This window comes from Drosophila gunungcola (assembly GCF_025200985.1).
Source record: "Drosophila gunungcola strain Sukarami chromosome 3L unlocalized genomic scaffold, Dgunungcola_SK_2 000002F, whole genome shotgun sequence".
Lineage (NCBI taxonomy): Eukaryota > Metazoa > Arthropoda > Insecta > Diptera > Drosophilidae > Drosophila > Drosophila gunungcola.
In genome coordinates, this window is record NW_026453178.1 from 6516291 (window position 1) to 6534706 (window position 18416).

The 18416-nt window shown below is 40.4% G+C and overlaps 3 protein-coding genes across 5 annotated transcripts; 1 reads left to right on the forward strand and 2 right to left on the reverse strand.

The window, feature by feature from the left end:
* The first annotated feature begins 158 nt into the window (after positions 1-158).
* Positions 159-16159, forward strand: LOC128257297 (gamma-aminobutyric acid receptor alpha-like). 3 transcript variants are annotated; one of them, XM_052988252.1, is made up of 6 exons: positions 159-354; positions 6382-7467; positions 9048-9115; positions 9538-9841; positions 13846-14211; positions 14462-16159. In XM_052988252.1, the coding sequence occupies exons 2-6, from the start codon at positions 7026-7028 to the stop codon at positions 15391-15393; spliced, it is 2112 nt and encodes a 703-aa protein (XP_052844212.1). In that variant the 5' UTR covers positions 159-354; positions 6382-7025; the 3' UTR covers positions 15394-16159. The 3 variants fall into 3 exon arrangements, with proteins under 3 accessions (XP_052844212.1, XP_052844214.1, XP_052844213.1); XM_052988254.1 differs by having other exon boundaries at positions 6496-7467; XM_052988253.1 differs by lacking the exon at positions 159-354 and adding an exon at positions 4984-5625.
* LOC128257301 (putative uncharacterized protein DDB_G0283467) lies at positions 12132-12648 on the reverse strand. The gene has a single exon (XM_052988258.1). The coding sequence runs from the start codon at positions 12574-12576 to the stop codon at positions 12232-12234; it is 345 nt and encodes a 114-aa protein (XP_052844218.1). The 5' UTR covers positions 12577-12648; the 3' UTR covers positions 12132-12231.
* A 109-nt stretch (positions 16160-16268) lies between the features above and the next one.
* On the reverse strand, positions 16269-18321 carry LOC128257300 (glycerol-3-phosphate phosphatase). The gene is made up of 3 exons (XM_052988257.1): positions 18189-18321; positions 16786-17473; positions 16269-16719 (listed from the first exon to the last, which is right to left on the reverse strand). Exons 1-3 carry the CDS (start codon positions 18283-18285, stop codon positions 16557-16559), a joined length of 948 nt encoding a protein of 315 aa, XP_052844217.1. The 5' UTR covers positions 18286-18321; the 3' UTR covers positions 16269-16556.
* Positions 18322-18416: the final 95 nt, after the last annotated feature.

Genomic DNA, 18416 nt, shown 5'->3' on the forward strand with positions numbered 1-18416 from the left:
GGCTCTAGTGATTTTGCGCCTTTTGCATGTTGGCCCACGATGTTGTCGTGGCACTCGCATCCCGCCACTGCCGCCCCACAAACGCTGCACAATTCAATCTTCTGGCCTGGCCCGCTTGGTCTCAATATCATTTCGGCTCAGTCTGCGTTGCGCGCTTGGCGCGTTTTGACGTATCTCCGAATCTCCGCATCTTTCTCTGGAAATTCGCTCGGTCCCCGTTTCAATTCAATTCAGTTCGATTCGGTTTGGTTTGGTTTGGTTTTTGTCTTTGTTGGTCGTTAGTCAGATTGTTTACTTTCGCCGCTCGTTGTCGCAGTTATTGTCTGTGACTCTGGAGATTTGTGTGTATTTTTGGTATGATTAGTGCGGATGAATCTACGCAGCCACGAAGGCTGAAAAAACACAGCTGAATATGATAATTCCGGAATGTGTGTGTCATTATTGCCTGTAAAAAATGATTTTTAAAAATACACCTACGGGAATTGTACAATTATTAAATCAAAATATGTCTAAGCTTAAAGTAAATGAACATAATATTCTACAAAAATTTTAAGCTTCGTTCCCAAATGTTTTTGTTTTATAGAAATAAAGAAAGTTTTTAAGAATTTTAAAACATAGAATAAATAATTAAAAACGTTATTTAAAACAAATTTAAAACATTTGCTTTGAATATAACCCAAAATGAGTTACACGGCGTATGCTTAATATTTTTATAATGGCAATTTTTAGTCTTGAACAAAGCCCTAAAAAATCAATACTGAAAATTTAAAACATTTGAAAAATAGTTTTAACACTTTTTTAAATATAATTATACAACACAACAATTTTACGGAGTATCAAGTTATCAAATGCGACAAATTTGATTATACAACTGGCAGTTTCTTGCAACTATTTATTAAAGGTTCTGGGCTTGAATTTATACTCTAGGAAAGGAAAAACACAAATGCGTCTGATTCTCTTACCAACTCGAGCCACAGACTCTAATTGACCTGTCAAACAGTAATTGCATAATCCTCCCACACTTTCCATTTTATTACCGTGCTTCCTGAATTGAGAGTCAATTAAACTGTCTAATTCAACCTAATTAACAAAGCTTTTATAACTAATATGAAATAAAGTATTTATAAAGTGATAATAGCAAATAAACACCAAAATCAGTTCATTTTATTAGTGACAAATTGAGCATTGAGACAGATATATTTGCAATTAAAACTAATTGCTAAAGCTCGTACGAAAAAAATAAAACTAAATAAAATCAATTGAAATGTGGTCATCCGCACTGGGCCAACAAATGAAAAATTCATAATAAAACCACAATTATGACATTTTCGAAGGAAACAACTAAAACAACATGAAGTACAGACTGAAAACTACTGCAGACACTGAGTGCAAATAAAATGCAATTATCGCTGATTTAAACGGGCTTTTGAGAATCATAAATTTTCCATGAGCACCACATGGCCACAGGGACGAGGACAAAAAAGGACGCCAACACCCGCAAGTAATCCACCAGAGGATTTTGGTAAACCAGCAGAACGAAAACGAACTACTAACAAAAACTATTTACTGGGGGAATCGGTTTGGTGACGGCAAATGGATGGAAAATGACAAATAAACGAAAAGAAACGATATTAAGAAGCAATTGTTAGATCGCAATCATTTTAATTTATTTTATTCTTGTTAAACTTAAATCAAAGTTAGTGTGCGCAATATCAATTAAGCCTTTATCTTGAATTCCGAAGGAGATATTTGCAAATTTGACCGATTTCATAAATAAGCCTTTGGAAATCTGATACTATAACCAATAATTTACCAAAGCTATTGATACTTTCCAATAAAGATTTTTGTTCGGAAAAAAAATGTATGAAAAATTAATTTCTTTCAAACGTATGTACTTTCTGTACTTTAAACGAAATTTAGTTTAAAGCATTTTCTTTGACAGATTAAAATCCTTCTTTAAGTGTTTTTTTTTTTCTTTCCAAATGCCTAATTTTGACCAGTGAATAATTACTGTAGTTATCGCATAGTTTAAGGCTGCCTTACCCGACTTTTTTATAACATCTTGTTTTGGTATCCGCTTTTTCAAAAGCTTTTATCTTTTTTGGCAGATTTAGCATTTTTTTTGTTGACGCCGCTTGAGGCTACGAAACATCTCTTAAATAGAAAAATGCAAAGCATAAAAAGCGGCAGTTGGGGCATCGCACACTTGAGATTTACATTGTAAAGTGATCCGCACTCTCCCCGCGCTAGTCTTCTATATAGTGTATAGTATACGATGCAAGCTCACAAAAAACTGCATTTAAATTAATTGAATTTTGTAGATTTTTTTTGGTCGAAGGGGCTGCCATGGCCCACAGCCCCGACCATCCTGTCCTTCGGTTCTATTGCTCTTATTGAATTGGTTTGGGGATTTGTTGGCTGACCCACAAGTCAAGATTGTGGCGTGTCTGGTGAGGCAGGGCCACCACAAGTTTACTTAGGCGTCGTCCGAATGCGTTTTGTGTGTCATTATTTCAAAAGGGAGCGGAGTGGAAAGCTCTTCCATTTCCATTTTTTGTATGCGCTCCTTACGGCTGTAATGCTTTGCCTGCATTTGTGTTCATTAAATTTGCAAGTAAGTTGAAATGTTTTTTGTTTACTTCCACAACTGGCCTTGCTAGGCCTGGTCAAATGGAATGTTCAAAAATTATAAATGAGTTTGCATTCCCATTTGTGAGCTATTGCAAAAGTGCCGAAATTGTTGGCTAGCTTCTGCAAAGATCATGTGTTTCATTTCCAATAACCTTTAAACCTTTAGATTTTCCTAACATTGTAATGCAAAATAAGAATGGTATCACAAATATGATTATCCAATAATTATATAGTGTTATATTATTAAAGACCACTTTATTCCCTTTGAATTTGGAACCAATCATTTTTGTAGGCTTTAAAAGTTAAGAATTTCACAAAATCAGAAATGTTTTTGATGCTTTTGCCACCTTGCTCACATGCCAACATTGAAGGCAGCTAATAAGGGTGTACGACTAAAAATATATATTCAAAACTTTAGCATGGGCTATCAATAAATTGGAAATTGTTACATTAGCTGGAGTCTAAGTACTCGAAATCGGTTATTGAACAAGAGAATCCACTTAACAGAGACAAGAACAAACATTTGTGCATTATAATGCCTCGACAAGAGCTGCAGCTGAGCGCCAGCTCCCTTCTACAAACATTTCCGCAAAACGTGAGCCAACTAAGGGGGGGTAAATCCGTCAGGGGGCAAAAGCTACTGGAAGCTGGGATCATGAATTCCGGAGACTGGGAACTGGGCACGTGCCTGTCGCTCAACTGTGAAATAATTAGAGCAATTGCATTTGCCTAGGGCCAAAAAGTTCGCAGTGGGGCAATCGCAAGCCGACCGCAGTGGCGAAATTTTTGACTTCATTTAATTAAAATGCGGTTTTAATGCTACTTAGGTTAACTGGAAAACTTGCGGCATCATTCTCATTCCCATTTCACACGCAAGGCCACAAAACCGTGAACTTAGCTGCTCATATATACATTATTACGTATGCATCTGTGTGCTGTGGCCAAATTGAAACGCTCATCTCATTTGCAGGCGAACAAATAATAGAGCCAAAAGCCTGCTCCCGACTTCCCATAAAAACCACCTGCTGCTGGCGCTTCCGATGAGCCACAAAATATATAGGGACGACCATATAATGCACCCAAAGATAGGCACCAGATGCCAGGCACATCAACAAAATAGGAAACCCCTTTTCTCTATTTTGGGGGGAAGTGCGTCATTTAAAATACCCATTACCTCACAGCTGAATTGGAATTTAAAATGTTATATTTGCGATGGAATGTTTTTCAGAAAAATTAATAAGATAATGTTGATACTTAAATAAGTGTAAACAATTTTAACTTAAAACTATAATTGAGCTACAATTTAAAAACTTATTAAATATTTGAATTGGTTTATTTATTTGTTTTAGCTTTAATTGGAGTATACTAAATATATACAGGATTTTTTGCAAAATTTGATTATTTTAACAAAATTATGATATAATTCTTCCAGTTCGTATCAGTTGAAGTAAATATTGTATTTTTCCAATCAAATGGCAATCAATCATAGCAAGGTCCATAAACCACCTATGATACTCTGCATACCCTCTTTTCCAAGTGGACGCCTTCTAACAATGCATTTCCTTCCTTTAAAAAAAAAGTAGAATGTGTGGCAAAATATCCTCCACCAGGCAAAGGGTATAAAGGAAGGTTGAGGAAGCAGGGTAGCAAACCGTCAGCAGCCTTCAAAAATTGAGTGCAATTTCGACGCTGATGAGAAAATGCGTTGAACGTGCTCAAGTTGCTCTCTGCCAAACCGAGGAAAATTGTGTGGGAGGCGGAAAAAGTGGGTGTTCCTACATTTAACTTTAACCCGTTCGCACCAGTTAACAAAAGCCGAGGAAAGCGAAGACCGCTAAGCAAGAAATTATAAACGAAAAAACGGACGTTCAGACATCAAAAGATGGGGTTTGGAGATGTCTGTTGATGCTTGTGCTTCTGGCAGCAATTTGTTTGTTAGACGAAACTCTGCCATCAAAAAGCAAAGTGAAGTGTAATTAACAGCCAAATAAAGACAAGTATGTGGCTCCGATTTCAAGCAGGAAAAAAAACATATTTTATGGGAAGAAAAATAGAAAGACCGATGTGCAAAAATAATATTCATATTCTTGAACTTGTACTCTCGACCTTGTTATAAGCTTAAAGTTGGTCATAAACTATTTTTTATTTAACGTTTTTTTATTAATAGCATAATAAGACATTTTGAATTTTATTTGGTAATAAAACTATATGTTAGTTCTGTCTTTCAAAGTTTAAAAAATGAAGTTTGGCGTTTAGTATTAATTGAGCAAATAAGTTTGCTGTAATCTAATCTGTTTAAGGTTTTTTAAAATTATCTATGATTTTATTCCTGTTTACAATTGTTTATTAAATACATACATACAGTGGACAAGCGATTTGAGAGGTGTTAAAAATTGTATACAAATTAATTCTTACGAAAATACAAGTTTTCACTAATCTGGATGGCCTTTTCCATGTGACAAATCAACTAAACATAATGCGAATTTCCTTTGGGCTAGGCCATAATTAGCCAGCACAAGCGTCTAGTCAAGTGGCAAGTAGCATTGACGTCGAGGCTGATGCAGCTGGTGCAGCAGATGAGGGCTGATATCAGACGGCCGACTTGAAGGCAACATCCAAGTGGCCGAGAGACCACACCAAAGTATTGAAAATAGTTATCGCAACCTGGCCGGATGTCGGCATTGGCCAATGGCCATGCATAAAATTAGGTTAGTGGGTGAGACATAATTAAGTTATGGGGTCGCATTGTTTTTTCTACTATTTTTCGCATTGTTAAATGAGATGTTATCGTGCTGCCTGAGGACATCAGACTTGAGTGCCATCGTCGGCTTTATTCTCCCGGCGCCTTTGACATTTCCGGTTGGTTTTTCATTAACGAATCGCACGGCTGACGAGCTGGTGGCGGCAGTAGCATCGGATTCTGCATCCCCGACATAGTTGATCTTAATTACTTGCCATCCATTAAGCCAAAGTTCAGCAAAGATTAATATAATAGTGAGCGTACGGTAAAAATATGATGCCGCCACAGGCATAAAGTTTGCACTTCATTTTTTTCGCAAAGTGTATTCATTAATCTTTGACGTTTCCCAGTGGTGCAATTTTTTAACTCAAGATTTCGCAAATGTCGGGTGGAGTTTTAAACATATTTTTTACAGACGCGCCTTGAAATTGAGTTTCTCATGTCTTTAAATAAATATATTCAAAATGCCAAACAAAATTCGTTTAAAAAGGGCAACTTTGCCTCGTTGCTTTGAAGTGTGTTTTGCTTAAAAAAAAATACATTTTTATAGTGGTCGTAATAAAATAAACTAAACAAACATAAGCAATTTTTACTTTAGTTGCTATGCTGTCAAACATTGTGAATATTGTTTTCTATATTTAGTTGCTCAGTTGGAAATCAATCAAATGATTGAGCTTTTGCAGTAGTTTATAAATAAGTTGAAGCGGATATAAATTTGTCGATCTTAAAGAATAAGTGGAAACCATTTAGCTAACATGGCGAAAATTAAGTGCTTTTTATGAGAGCTAACTGGATTACGCATACGTCGTGAATTACCAATTTGGATAAACTCTTTCAATTAATAATGAAAATTTAACATTTTACCTAAGTTTATTGATTCCTAATAACTTACAATCTATAAACAAAGTCACAACAAGGGTATGTTACAAGAAAGATATAAGAATAGTTTAAATGTTTGTTTGTAAAAATGATTAGGCAACATAATTTGTTTTGTTTCTATTAACTGTCAGTGAAAGTGCACGAATTATGTGTTCTACAAAATTAAAAAAATAAAAAAAACTAATCAACCAAAGCAAGGAACTGTGAATTCGAGTCAAATCAACCCCGATCCGTAATCTTAATAGTTTATAGCTTATAACTGATGGCTGCAAAATGCCGCTGGCTAATTGGCCAATCAAAAACTGCCAACTGCATGACCAAGAAGTTGCAGCAATTAAAAGAATCTAAGGAAACTCATCGCAAAGCAGACGAGGACACGGGCCAAGACAAACGGAACTAATGCCAGCCTGAAAGGAATCTCAGAAATTAAGAAGAAAACGCTTCATGAAATTGCTCTCGACCCGAGTGCAACTTCCGGTGCATAAATGAAAATAAATACGAGCAGAGACGAGTCAACACACAGCTCAGGAAAAAGGCACTGTCATCAGCAGCAGGACCTCTAGAATGCGAATTCTAATGGCTCTGGGAATGGGAATAGGATTGGCAATGGGAATGGGAATGGGCGTGGCAATGGGAGCCAGGAGCCAGTTAGAGCGACAAAAGTTGGACAAACGGATGTGTAGATTAGACCTGCAACAACGGCAGATGACTTGGCCGTCAGACGACTAAACAATAGTTGCAGCCAGCGAACAAACAGCAAACAAAACCGAACAATATGTGCACAATGCCAGCAACAACAGATGCATCCGGCTCCGGCGAAGCATCCACATCAACATCAACATCCACTGACCTCATCGGAGAAAGGAGTCGGAGCCACAGCCACTCCTGCCACCAAGGACATCGCCTAAACTTGCGCATATTTAAACTTTTGATTAGCTGCTGCCTCTTAATGCTGAGCATTTACCCAAATGCCTGGCACTTGTCCATTAGCCCCCGATCGGGATCGGGATCGGGATCCTTCTGGGCCATGGCCGACAGCATTAAGGGACGCGGCGATGCCCATCGCCTGGACACGATGGGCTCCCAGTCGCACACCTCCTCGTCCTCCTCCGTGCCGTCCTCGTGGCTCACCCAGAGCAACAACCATGCGAATATATCCGAGTTGCTGGATAATCTGCTGCGTGGCTATGACAATAGCATAAGACCGGATTTCGGTGGTGAGTATATACTATATAGGAAGATTTTCTTCACAAGCATAATATATAAATTTTAAATTCATCTGGAGATATAGGTGGATTTTCATTTTGATTTATTGGCAATTAATTAATTGAATTTACCAAGAGTAAGTCCTTTAAATTACTTTAAAATCATTACAAAATTGGCATGACAAAATAGTTCATCACTGTTTATGCTTTCAAATATAATGTAGACTTATTTTTTAACCAGCGGATAGTTGAGCTTAATAGTCATCCTTAAGATAAAGCTATTAAACTATTTCCGGATTTAGGGTAAATTTTTTTAAATAACTAATTAAATAAAATAGGCATGAAAGCAATTTTGAGTGTCATTTTCTCAATCAAGGTTTGATTTTTGAGGACTTTGTCGATTTAAATTTGTAAGCCAGAGTTATCATGTCCCCACTGGTTAAGGGCAGGATGCGCCTCCTTAATATTTCTGTCTACAACAAATCTTGCGTTGCTTACCCTTTTCGGGTTTGGCCCTTGTCGGGGTGTAATCAGCACAGATTCGCAGATTTTCCGCTCAACGGAAGCATTTAATGAAGTGGAAATCGCTTCCAGGCGACACATCACTCACAAACGGCACCAAGGTGATGAGGCCTGCCGTGATGATTGCCTCGCAGCTTATTCGGTAAATAGTGAGTGTCAAAACCGACAAATATTTACCTACATACAAACAATTTTATTACGTTTTTCCTGGGCTCCTTGGATTTCCTCCCCCATGAGGACTTTGCCCAAAATGGATGGGCCATTCGATTCCTTTTCAATCTTGCAAATGGTCGAAGCAATAAAAATTTAAATATTTTCGAAATTTAAAATGGCGTTCACTCAATTGGGAGAATGGATTTCGGTTAACGTGGCGAAAATTGTTTTCGCTCGCGCCACAGCATAAGACCGAATTACATAGTTTTTAACACTTCATTAAGAATGGGCCCTCGTCATCTGGCGCCAGCTGGAGAGGATGAGAGGATTCAAAGGATACGTGGCAATGCACATCCGCATCCTACGAGCGCGACGCATGTTTGCCGAGCGAGCTCAGCAGCAAAGTCATTAAAAACTGTTCGCATATGCAAAATACAAAAAATTCCCGGGGCCGCCGGGAAGGAGGCGAATCTAGGGCCTGAAAAATTGCATATTAGTGCAGAAAAGCTAGATAAAAATGGGCGTCGGCGGGGCATGGGAACAGATTCAAAGGGTTTGGGACTGTCTGCGAAGCGGCTTAAGTGTCATTGTTCACACAGAGGAGCATTTAACATTTTCATTTGGGGTCTGCGACTCATATATGAATATTCATAGTTGAACAAAACCGATACGTAGAGCACTGGGATTATATAGTTGGATTTTGTGGCATTCAGTTGAATGCAATCCCATTTTCCATAACTAAACTTGGCTCTGGCTTAAGTAGCGAATTTCATGGGAATTGTATAAAAGGTAAAGGTTTGCGGGCCACTTAGCCAGGAATTTAGCGGCAATTAAATTAAATTATTATTATTATTACACAGAAATATATATTGTACTATTTTTAATTTATGTATAATAATTTTTATAAAATGTTTCAGGACCTCCAGCCACTGTGGAAGTGGATATAATGGTGCGCAGCATGGGACCAATATCAGAAGTCGATATGGTGTGTAAATAAAATAATTTCTATATAAACCAAATTCTGCTAAGTACAAAAACATTGATTTATTTGTAAAATTGGACCATTGCCAAAGTTATATGAATTTGATTATTATACAAAAAATAAGACACCGGTATGGATAATAAAATACAATGCTCTTAAATATTGTTTTTCTTAATTTTACTAAAAAGGAATTTTTTAAACTAGTTTCAGAACAATAAAATTGGTTTTAATCTAATTGTATTTAAATGTGAAGTCAACTAGCTTTCACACCATTTCACACCACAGTATTGGTGTATAAAACACCGTCGTATATGAACTGGCAATCTTCCATTACTCCCTGCTTGCCAATTCAATTTGGCGTGACGTACCCTGTTTGACTGCCTTACTTTCCTGCGCCTCTGACTCTGTCTCCGTCTCCATTGCAGACCTACTCGATGGACTGTTATTTTCGCCAATCCTGGGTGGATAAACGTCTCGCGTTCGAGGGGGCCCAGGATACGCTGGCACTGAGCGTCTCGATGCTGGCCCGGATTTGGAAGCCGGATACGTACTTTTACAATGGCAAGCAGAGCTATTTACACACGATTACCACGCCAAATAAGTTTGTGAGGATCTATCAGAACGGACGCGTGCTGTACTCCAGCCGGCTGACAATTAAAGCCGGCTGTCCGATGAATCTGGCCGACTTCCCCATGGACATCCAAAAGTGTCCCCTGAAATTCGGCTCATGTGAGTAGGAAAGAAATTCGAAAGAATGCCAAGTGGCGTGTGGAAACCAGAACTACGCTATAATTATGCATAATGGCTGCTCATTGCGCTTTGATGTGATTTGTTGTCCTCGTGTCGACAAAATGTCCACTTGTTGGGTTCGAAGGACAAAGACGGGGAATCTGGGTTGGGGATTATGCTGAATGCCATGACATTGGATGGGATGGGATTGGATGGGATTGGGTTGAAGGAATTGTTGGCGACAAGAAATGTGAAGTGAGATGTGTTTTGAATTGAAGGGGAAATGAAAGAAAGAAAGAAATGGCACAAGGGCCGGAAATGTTGAAGTGGTTCCATGCGTCTGAATGCTGGAAGCGGATTACATGAGGTAATGGTTTAATAGGATATCTTAATGTGGTTTGACAAGTTTCGCTTTCCCCTTGCTTATTGTGAAAAAAATGGAAAAATTTAAAGGAGAAAGTAGTTTTATTTTATTATAGAAGGTTATACTCCTTAAAAATAGTAGGGGAGATATTTACCATTTAACTAAACTTTATTTGGTGCATTAAAGGATTAGAAAATGTGTGTTAAATGAAAAGCCTTAAAATTTATTACTCATCCGTACTGTTGCCTTTAATTAAATTTTTTTTTGTTAATTAAAATATTTATTTTGTTCTTAAATTGCTACTTTTATTTAAACGGGATCTAAAAGCTAAAAAGGCTTAAAATGGCTTAAAATTTGTATAGTATTCTTTAATGTTCTATCTGGCATACGTGTCGTATGATTAATTTTTTTGAAAACCATAACTTTCCAAACTAAGTGGTGAGAATTAAATATCTCTCTATATTCTTAAAATTTTTAAAGACTTTAACATTTTTGGAACACTTTCTTTAATATAATGCTGGATTTAAAGGCGGTCCCCACATGAAAAATAAATGTTTTTTAAATAATTGTTGTTATATGGAGCGTGATGCTAGGTCATTTGGGTAAAATCTAAGGAGTCTGTAATGAGATGACTGAAAGCGGGTCTGGCCAGTGTAAATTGTAAGTAGGTACAAGGATTGGAAAGGGGGAGTAACGTGTCATTAAGGAATACTCTTACAATGAAACGCACCCGGGCCAGCTTAAGCATTTTGTGTGCAAAAATGTGACTGTGGCGCTTTTGTCCGTGCTGACTCATACACGCCGCTTTTGGGTCTATTGTTTAGAAGTATGTAAGTATTCTTGTAATTGGTCTGTAAATTCGTATATGCATTTAGCGCATGTCGCCAGCGTGCGAGAAGCCGCCTATTAAACTTGGTTGGGTCCGAGGTGTAAATAGAGTAAGGTAATGGCCCCAGGACACATCCTTGAGTTGCGCCGGCATGTTTAGGGTGGTTTGGTGAAAGTGCAGCTGTCCACAAGTACAGAAAATGTGCGGTCCACCTAGATTTGTATAAACGTCCTTCATGCTGTTCAGTTGTTTCATGTGCTTTTGTAAATCCAAATCGGTGATGGAGGATAGTGTGCTTAAAAAATGCATGATCAAGTGAAAGAGTCGCGCTAGATATTTTGTTTAAATAGAGGCTAAAATTTAGGGCAAAACAAGAAATATTTTCGAAAAGGGTTTTTACGTTGCTTCAAATATATCTTTATATCTCTGGATTATCAAATAAAATTTTTTGTTTCAGAATTTTTGATTATTTCAATTAGTGTAAAATATATTCAAATTTATTTAGTCATTGGCTAATATACGACTGGCCATATACCAGACATATATTTATGGACCAATCGGCGGGATATCTGTACTACCTATAGGCCATAGTTTTAAGGTTCCAGGTTTGGTTTTTGTTTTACTTACATCTGGTATTTGCTAGCTTAGACGTAATTAGAATTTTTATTTTTAGGCAAATCCAAAAAAAATTCACGTTTTTTATTTATACATACGTTATTTCACAATAATAACATTGGGCGCGCTAGGTAATTGTTGCCAATGATTGTCAATTAAAAGATACAAAAATTATTTAAATTTCTTAATTTTTTTTAAATTTGACAATGCACCACTCTGCTTGGGTATTCCTGTGACGATCGAGAGAGAAAGGCCTTCTAAAGAAAACCGAACTTTTCGGTTACCAATGTACTTACATATATTATGACCCTAATATAATAAATCTTACGCGGAATATAAAAGCTCAAAAAAAATTCTGCTTAGAGCCTTTTTTAGGTGCTTAAACATTTTCGCTATTGTGGACAGAATTTTTTTAGCACCATCTTGTTTAAGTTAGAAGGGGCTTAATCCCCTTTCTCGTCTTTTCAGAAATGCAATTGGATTTTGTGAGGAATATTTTTAAAATAATGTTCGATTGATTTATTTTGAATAACTAACAGCTGGTGTTAAAAGAGAAATGAGCTTTGTTTTCGTTTGTGAGTTTCAGTTGGCCGTCCTGCGAACTCGGACCACAACTCTTCGGCGGTTGACTTCGGTCCCAGATTGTCCTGCACCCCCGCGACGGTTTCCCCTGCCTCCTCGTCGGATGACCACTCGCCTTATGATGACACGACGGCGTCGGTGCTTCTTCTTCGTGGAAGTCGTGGTGGAAGTGGAGGATTCTGTGGTGGTGGTAGCCGAGGCATCGGTTGTCGTCGTGTCGGAGGCAGCCGTTGTGGAGGTGGTGGCTGAGGCACTGGTGGTGGTGGTCGAGTCGGCGGAGACTTGGCTGCTCTGGAGGATGAGCACGGCCAGGACGACCAGGGACAGAGCTAGGAGGGAGCGCATGGCGATGGTATTCTTAGTGGATAGGGAACTGATGTCAATGGACAAGTCGGCTGGATATTTATAGTAGCTATGAGCCGAAAAGAGGTGTAAGGGTTCATGCAAACACAGATGTGTCTCTTGAAAATATCTACTGCTTTTGTTCCAGCTACAGTACCTTATCGTATTTATCGTTCTTTGTTAGAGATGTTTACACCAGTCTAAACGTAATAGAAATTTTGAGCTCCTATTTATTCTTTCATAAGAAAAACAAATTTAATTGCTGTGAACTCATTTTAGGAATTTTTCCAGCAATCTACCGCTTAACACAATATTCCAAAAAACCTCCAGATTCTGTGACAGTTTTTGTCCTGCCCATGTAATCTCCATTATTTTCCATTTAAAAATGAAAAAATATACACCTCCTGGCATTTGATGAATTCTCGTCACATTTCCTCCTATTCAAATGCAAAACAGAAAGCATGCACACTAAATGAAGGCAAAAAGGTACTAGTTTAATACTTGGAAACAATTTTTGGAGATAGGCAGGTGTCTGCTGCCATTTCTCTGAAACCCACTAACTGCCTTTGCAGCTTATCGCAAATGAACAAGCCGCCACCCAACCTAGAAATGTATTATTACTTCCGATTTGTTGTGAATAATGCTGGATGGAAGCAGTCAAGAATTCAATTACCCCTCTATCAGACCTCTGCTCCCCCATATGTACATTGCCTGCCGCTTAATGTTGACAATTTCCCATTTGATGCGGGCGAACTGAAAATATTGCCAGAGCCAGAGTCAGCGATTGCCAAACAGAAGAAGCAGATTCAGGCGATGGTTTGGAGGATGGGGGATGCGGATTTGGGTGGCGGGTAAACCTTTTCCCACATATGGCGCAATGTTTGGCAATTTGTGCATTTCGGAGCAGCGGCATCACCAGCAGCATCAAAATAAAATAACTGAACACACGTGGCTGGGATGGGATAGGTTAGCGAGATAGCTGCTGTAAATGATTGAATATAAATGGACATACTATAAATTCTAGCAGTGGAACATCGTTTTAGAAATATATAGTATAAGTAGCTGATTTTGATAAATCGTATTCGGTAGGCAAGTCCATAATAGCTTTAAAAATATACTTTCTGCAAGGATACTCCACAATACACCTCATCCTGTTGATATACAATTGGCAAACAAATTATTTTGCCAAGCAAAATAAAAGTCACGGCTCAGGACACTCCTGAGTTCTGCATGCCACCCATTTAATTGAAATTTGTAAAACAATCGAAACAGTTGGCTACACCACGTCTGATGTCATCTACCGCTGGAACAAGGAGCGACCCCCCGTCGCCATAGCCGAGGACATGAAGCTGTCCCAGTTCGATTTGGTCGACTGTCCGGCTGGCAATTTGACGGATATTGTGTACAAGGCGGCGGCTCCAAGGCCGCAGCGACGACCCTTCAACAACAAGGACCCACCGCGACCCACCAGCAAGGTCCTCACCACTTTCGCTGGTCCGGCGGCAAAGAATCAGCATGTCCGTGGAACAGGACTCAAGCTGGACAAGGGGGCCTTCGGAACCGGACGGGACACCGCCGGCGGAGCGGGCTCCACCACCGGTTTAAGTGGCACCATCACTCTGGAGACCAATCACCCATGTAAGTAATAAACTTGGAATTATGGAATTATATATATCTGATTCAGGTTAAGCTTAATGAAGGACTTAAAGTTTCTTTTGTGGAAACCTTTTTTTAACTTGAAGTGAGAACGAGAAAACAACATTTCATTTTTAACAAAAATTATTATTATATTTTGTTTTATCTATATACATCTTTTGTGTAATAACTTTAACAAATATATCTTTGTCCACTGACACAAGTTAATAAAGCCAATCTCATTGTTTTTCAGCGGAGTACTCGATGCTGATGGTCAACTTTCACCTGCAGCGGCACATGGGCAACTTCCTGATCCAGGTGTACGGTCCCTGCTGCCTGCTGGTCGTCCTCAGCTGGGTGTCCTTCTGGCTGAACCGCGAGGCCACCGCGGATCGGGTGTCCCTCGGGATCACCACCGTGCTGACGATGACCTTCCTCGGACTGGAGGCTCGCACGGATCTGCCCAAGGTCTCCTATCCCACTGCCCTCGACTTTTTCGTCTTCCTCTCGTTCGGCTTCATCTTCGCCACAATCCTGCAGTTTGCCGTGGTGCACTATTACACGAAGTACGGATCGGGGGAGTGCTACTTCATTATCGAGGAGCTGGACTCGGATTCCGGGGAGTCGGAGACTGAGGCACTGACCTCGGACTTCCGGGACAGCACCGAGTCTAAGATCTACGAGGTCATTCCGCTGTCCATGTGCGCGATCAGTATGCCGCCGCCGCCCAGCAGCCGGCTGGGCATGCTGACCTCCAGGAATCGCGGCCCTCGGAACAGACGACATGGCCTGTGGAGCATGAAGCTCCTGGGCCTCTTCGACTGGCGGCGCCGAAGAAAGCCGACCCGGGTCGACTCCGACGAGGAGGAGGACGACGAACAGACCCAGCTGAGGGTCAATGAGGCTCCCAGCACTTCAGCTGCCGCTGCTGCTGCGGCGGCACAGGCGGTTCGGAGTAGTCCGCCAACAGGAGGTCGTCGCAGGATGTCCTACTATCGACGTGAGGAGATGGAGGCCCGCAGGAAGGGCAAACGAACACCACAGTACAACTCAGTGTCGAAGATCGATCGCGCCTCGCGAATCGTCTTCCCGCTGCTCTTCATCCTGATCAACGTGTTCTACTGGTACGGCTATTTGTCGAGGAGCTCCCGGATTCTGGCCAACACGCCGGACGCGAGCACCTGATGTTACCTTTTAGCAATTTAGACAGGGTCCTCGAAGAAATCAGTAAGCGATCGCCGGCAGCGAACAGACAACTAAAGTTGGCGTGCAAACGATGCATCAGCAGCCTGGCAGCACATAAGGCGAACTGCTGCAGATGCATCGTTTACAACCAGCCGAACACAACGCGTGGGGGGAAAACTCGGTTGGGGGTTTGGGAAAAGCAGGGAATGGGTTTAACTTTTCAGATTCAGTTACGCTCTTATTCTGATTTGCTACCACACGTGACAACGCTTTATGAGATTTCTTTTCGCTCTAAATTGCTAAAGTACAGAAAACAGAACTCAACTCTAACATATCAGAGGACTTGCTATAACGGACACCCCCGAAAATATTGAGCTTTAACAGTCAAAATATTCTGGGGAAAATTTCGAAAAACAATGTTTGACTTTTCTAAAGTAATTTTCCGAGAAAATGAGATCTTCTGTGATACTTGCTTTTCTTGTTTTGACAATTAGTTGCTAAATGCCCGGGGTGTCCTGTAAATTTTTTGTACAGCTAACCAATAAGTTAATTAGTTTACATTTTGTGTATTTTAAATGTTTAATGTTAGTTTGAAAGTCACAGCACAAGGAATTTGCACTTAGTTGAAAGATTTGTTTAGTTCAAATTATAACTTAAGCATGGGATCACCAAGAAATAAGGAAAAATGTTAGGAAATTGCCGTCTCTGCTTTTCTGTCCCGGCAAGTAATAGATGATAAGCTAATATTTCAATAAGTCACGCAGCCTATATTGTTAATTCGAAGAAAAATTAACGGGCCTGAAATTTATCTAGTGACGTGTTGTGATGTTCCACCCCGAAAAGTCCACTGGAATAAGTATTAATATTTGGAAATGTTTGTTTTCAAAGTACTTTAATTGTCTCTTATCGAAATTTACATTAGGTTCCAACAAAGTTCTCAATATGCTTGGTAAACTAAGATAGTTTGGTCATAGAAAACTCTCCGGCCCTGCAATTTTTCAACCACTCTAATATATAAGAAAGTATTTAGCAAAGAGTGTTACTTGCCGGCAGATAAAATATGTACAACTATGTGTAGACACACGAACTAAAGCCAAATAAAAGTCGAACTAAGAAGTTGATAACGAGTTGATAGCTGCACGGGAATCGGGTGGATTAACGGCTCACAAATAGGGCAGCAGATCGGCTAGTCGGGGCAGATAGAAATCTGGCTGAGCCAGCTTGCCTTTTTCCCGTCGCACATCCGAGAGATTACTGTATCGACCAGTGCCCACCAGAAGTGACAGCATGCCACAATTGCTGGCAAAGCCGACATCTATTTTGAGGCTGCAGACGAAGACAGCGAAAAACAGCGTTAGAAGTGTCCCCAAAGGATGTGTTAATCCCGCTTACCAGTCACCAATCATAAGCGTTCGCTCGGTTCGCAGTTCGCCGGTCTTAGTGAGCGGCTCAAGGACCAAAGGGTTCGGCTTGCCCATCTCGAGCGCCTCTCGCTCCGCACAGGCCTCGATGGCGGCCACAAAGGCCCCAGTGCCGGGGATGCAGAAGGCGGGATACTTGTGCACGGCATCCCGGTTGGTGACGAGGAAGGCGGAGTGGGGATTGCTGCACAGGATGTGACAGGCGCGGGCCATCTTGCAGTAGCTGAAGTACTCATCCCAGCCGACCACCACGGCACCCACATCCTTGGCCGCCTGCGGGTTCCCCAGCTCACGAGCCACAAAGTCCGGCCACATGTCGCCCGGAGCCAAATGCTCCGCCTCCCCGGCTCCGAAACTGTCGATGCCGTGCTGCCTTAATTCCCGGGCAATGGCCGCATTGCCCACCACATAGACCTTGTGCCGGGCTCTGTCGAAACCCGGACTCTCGACCAGATAGTCAGCAATAGCGGCCGTGGGCGACATGATGTATCGGTCGCTGGGCAAATGAAATCCTAGTCGCTGGGAGCGCTCAAACAGCTCCTGGCGCGTCTTCAGTCCGTTGTTGGTTATCAGGTAGACTTTTTTGCCCCAGCGCTGCTGCAGGGCATTCACGACATCCGGAGCACCCTCGATGGCCGTGTCGTCCTGCCAAATGGTGCCTGTGCGTCAAATGGATATTTAATATGCTTTGTAACTGTGTACATTTTGGCAAGCTTACGCATTATGTCAACAAAAAAATCTATTCCAGGACCCTATATTAGTTGGTAATTAGTTTTTAACAAAACAACATTTACGATTACGGATACAACTAAACAAGTTAATTTAATATTTTTTATAAATTTTTTCTAAGTCACTTCTTGTTGACTAACTAAACAAAATGATTTTTAAAAAAAACCAGAGCGTACATTAATTCAAACTACATTTGTGTTAAACCATTATATTTAGTTGCCCTCAAAACTAATTTAAACTTTTTTTATAATTAAAAAATATTGCTAATGCTGGCATAGTACATATCAGCCCATCTGAGTGCTTTTTAATTAAAAGAAACGTAAATGTTTCCATTTAACAGCAATTAAATTTGAAATTAATAAGCATTTGTAATACTTCATATAGTAAATGATAATGATAAGAAAATTATAAATTGAACAATATTGTTTTTCCCAGGGACAGCCCATTGAAATTCTTGTATTTAATTATTTAATTGAGCATTAACTTTGAATAACGGTGATCGCATAAGCTTTTTCCTCACCCATGTAAACCACCAGCGATATTTGGCCTAGTTTTGCGGGGAATCGACAACTCTGGCGAAAGCTTTGAACTTGTAAACACTCGGCGGCGCTCTCGTGTGCCACCTTTACCGCCCTTCAAACTCACCGTCGCCGTCGCAGAGAATCGTATCGAAACTTTGGAGCCACTCGCCCACCTGCCCCCCGGATAGGTCCGTTAAGTTGATAGCACCGCCTCTGGACATGCTGCTCCGTAGACCGCTCCGCCAAATGTTTGCGACTCGACTAAATCGGCGATGGACTGGCTGAATCGAACTCACGATGATGTGGGAGAACCTGCTATCTCACTCGCGCACAAAGCTCGTTTGGAAAGACA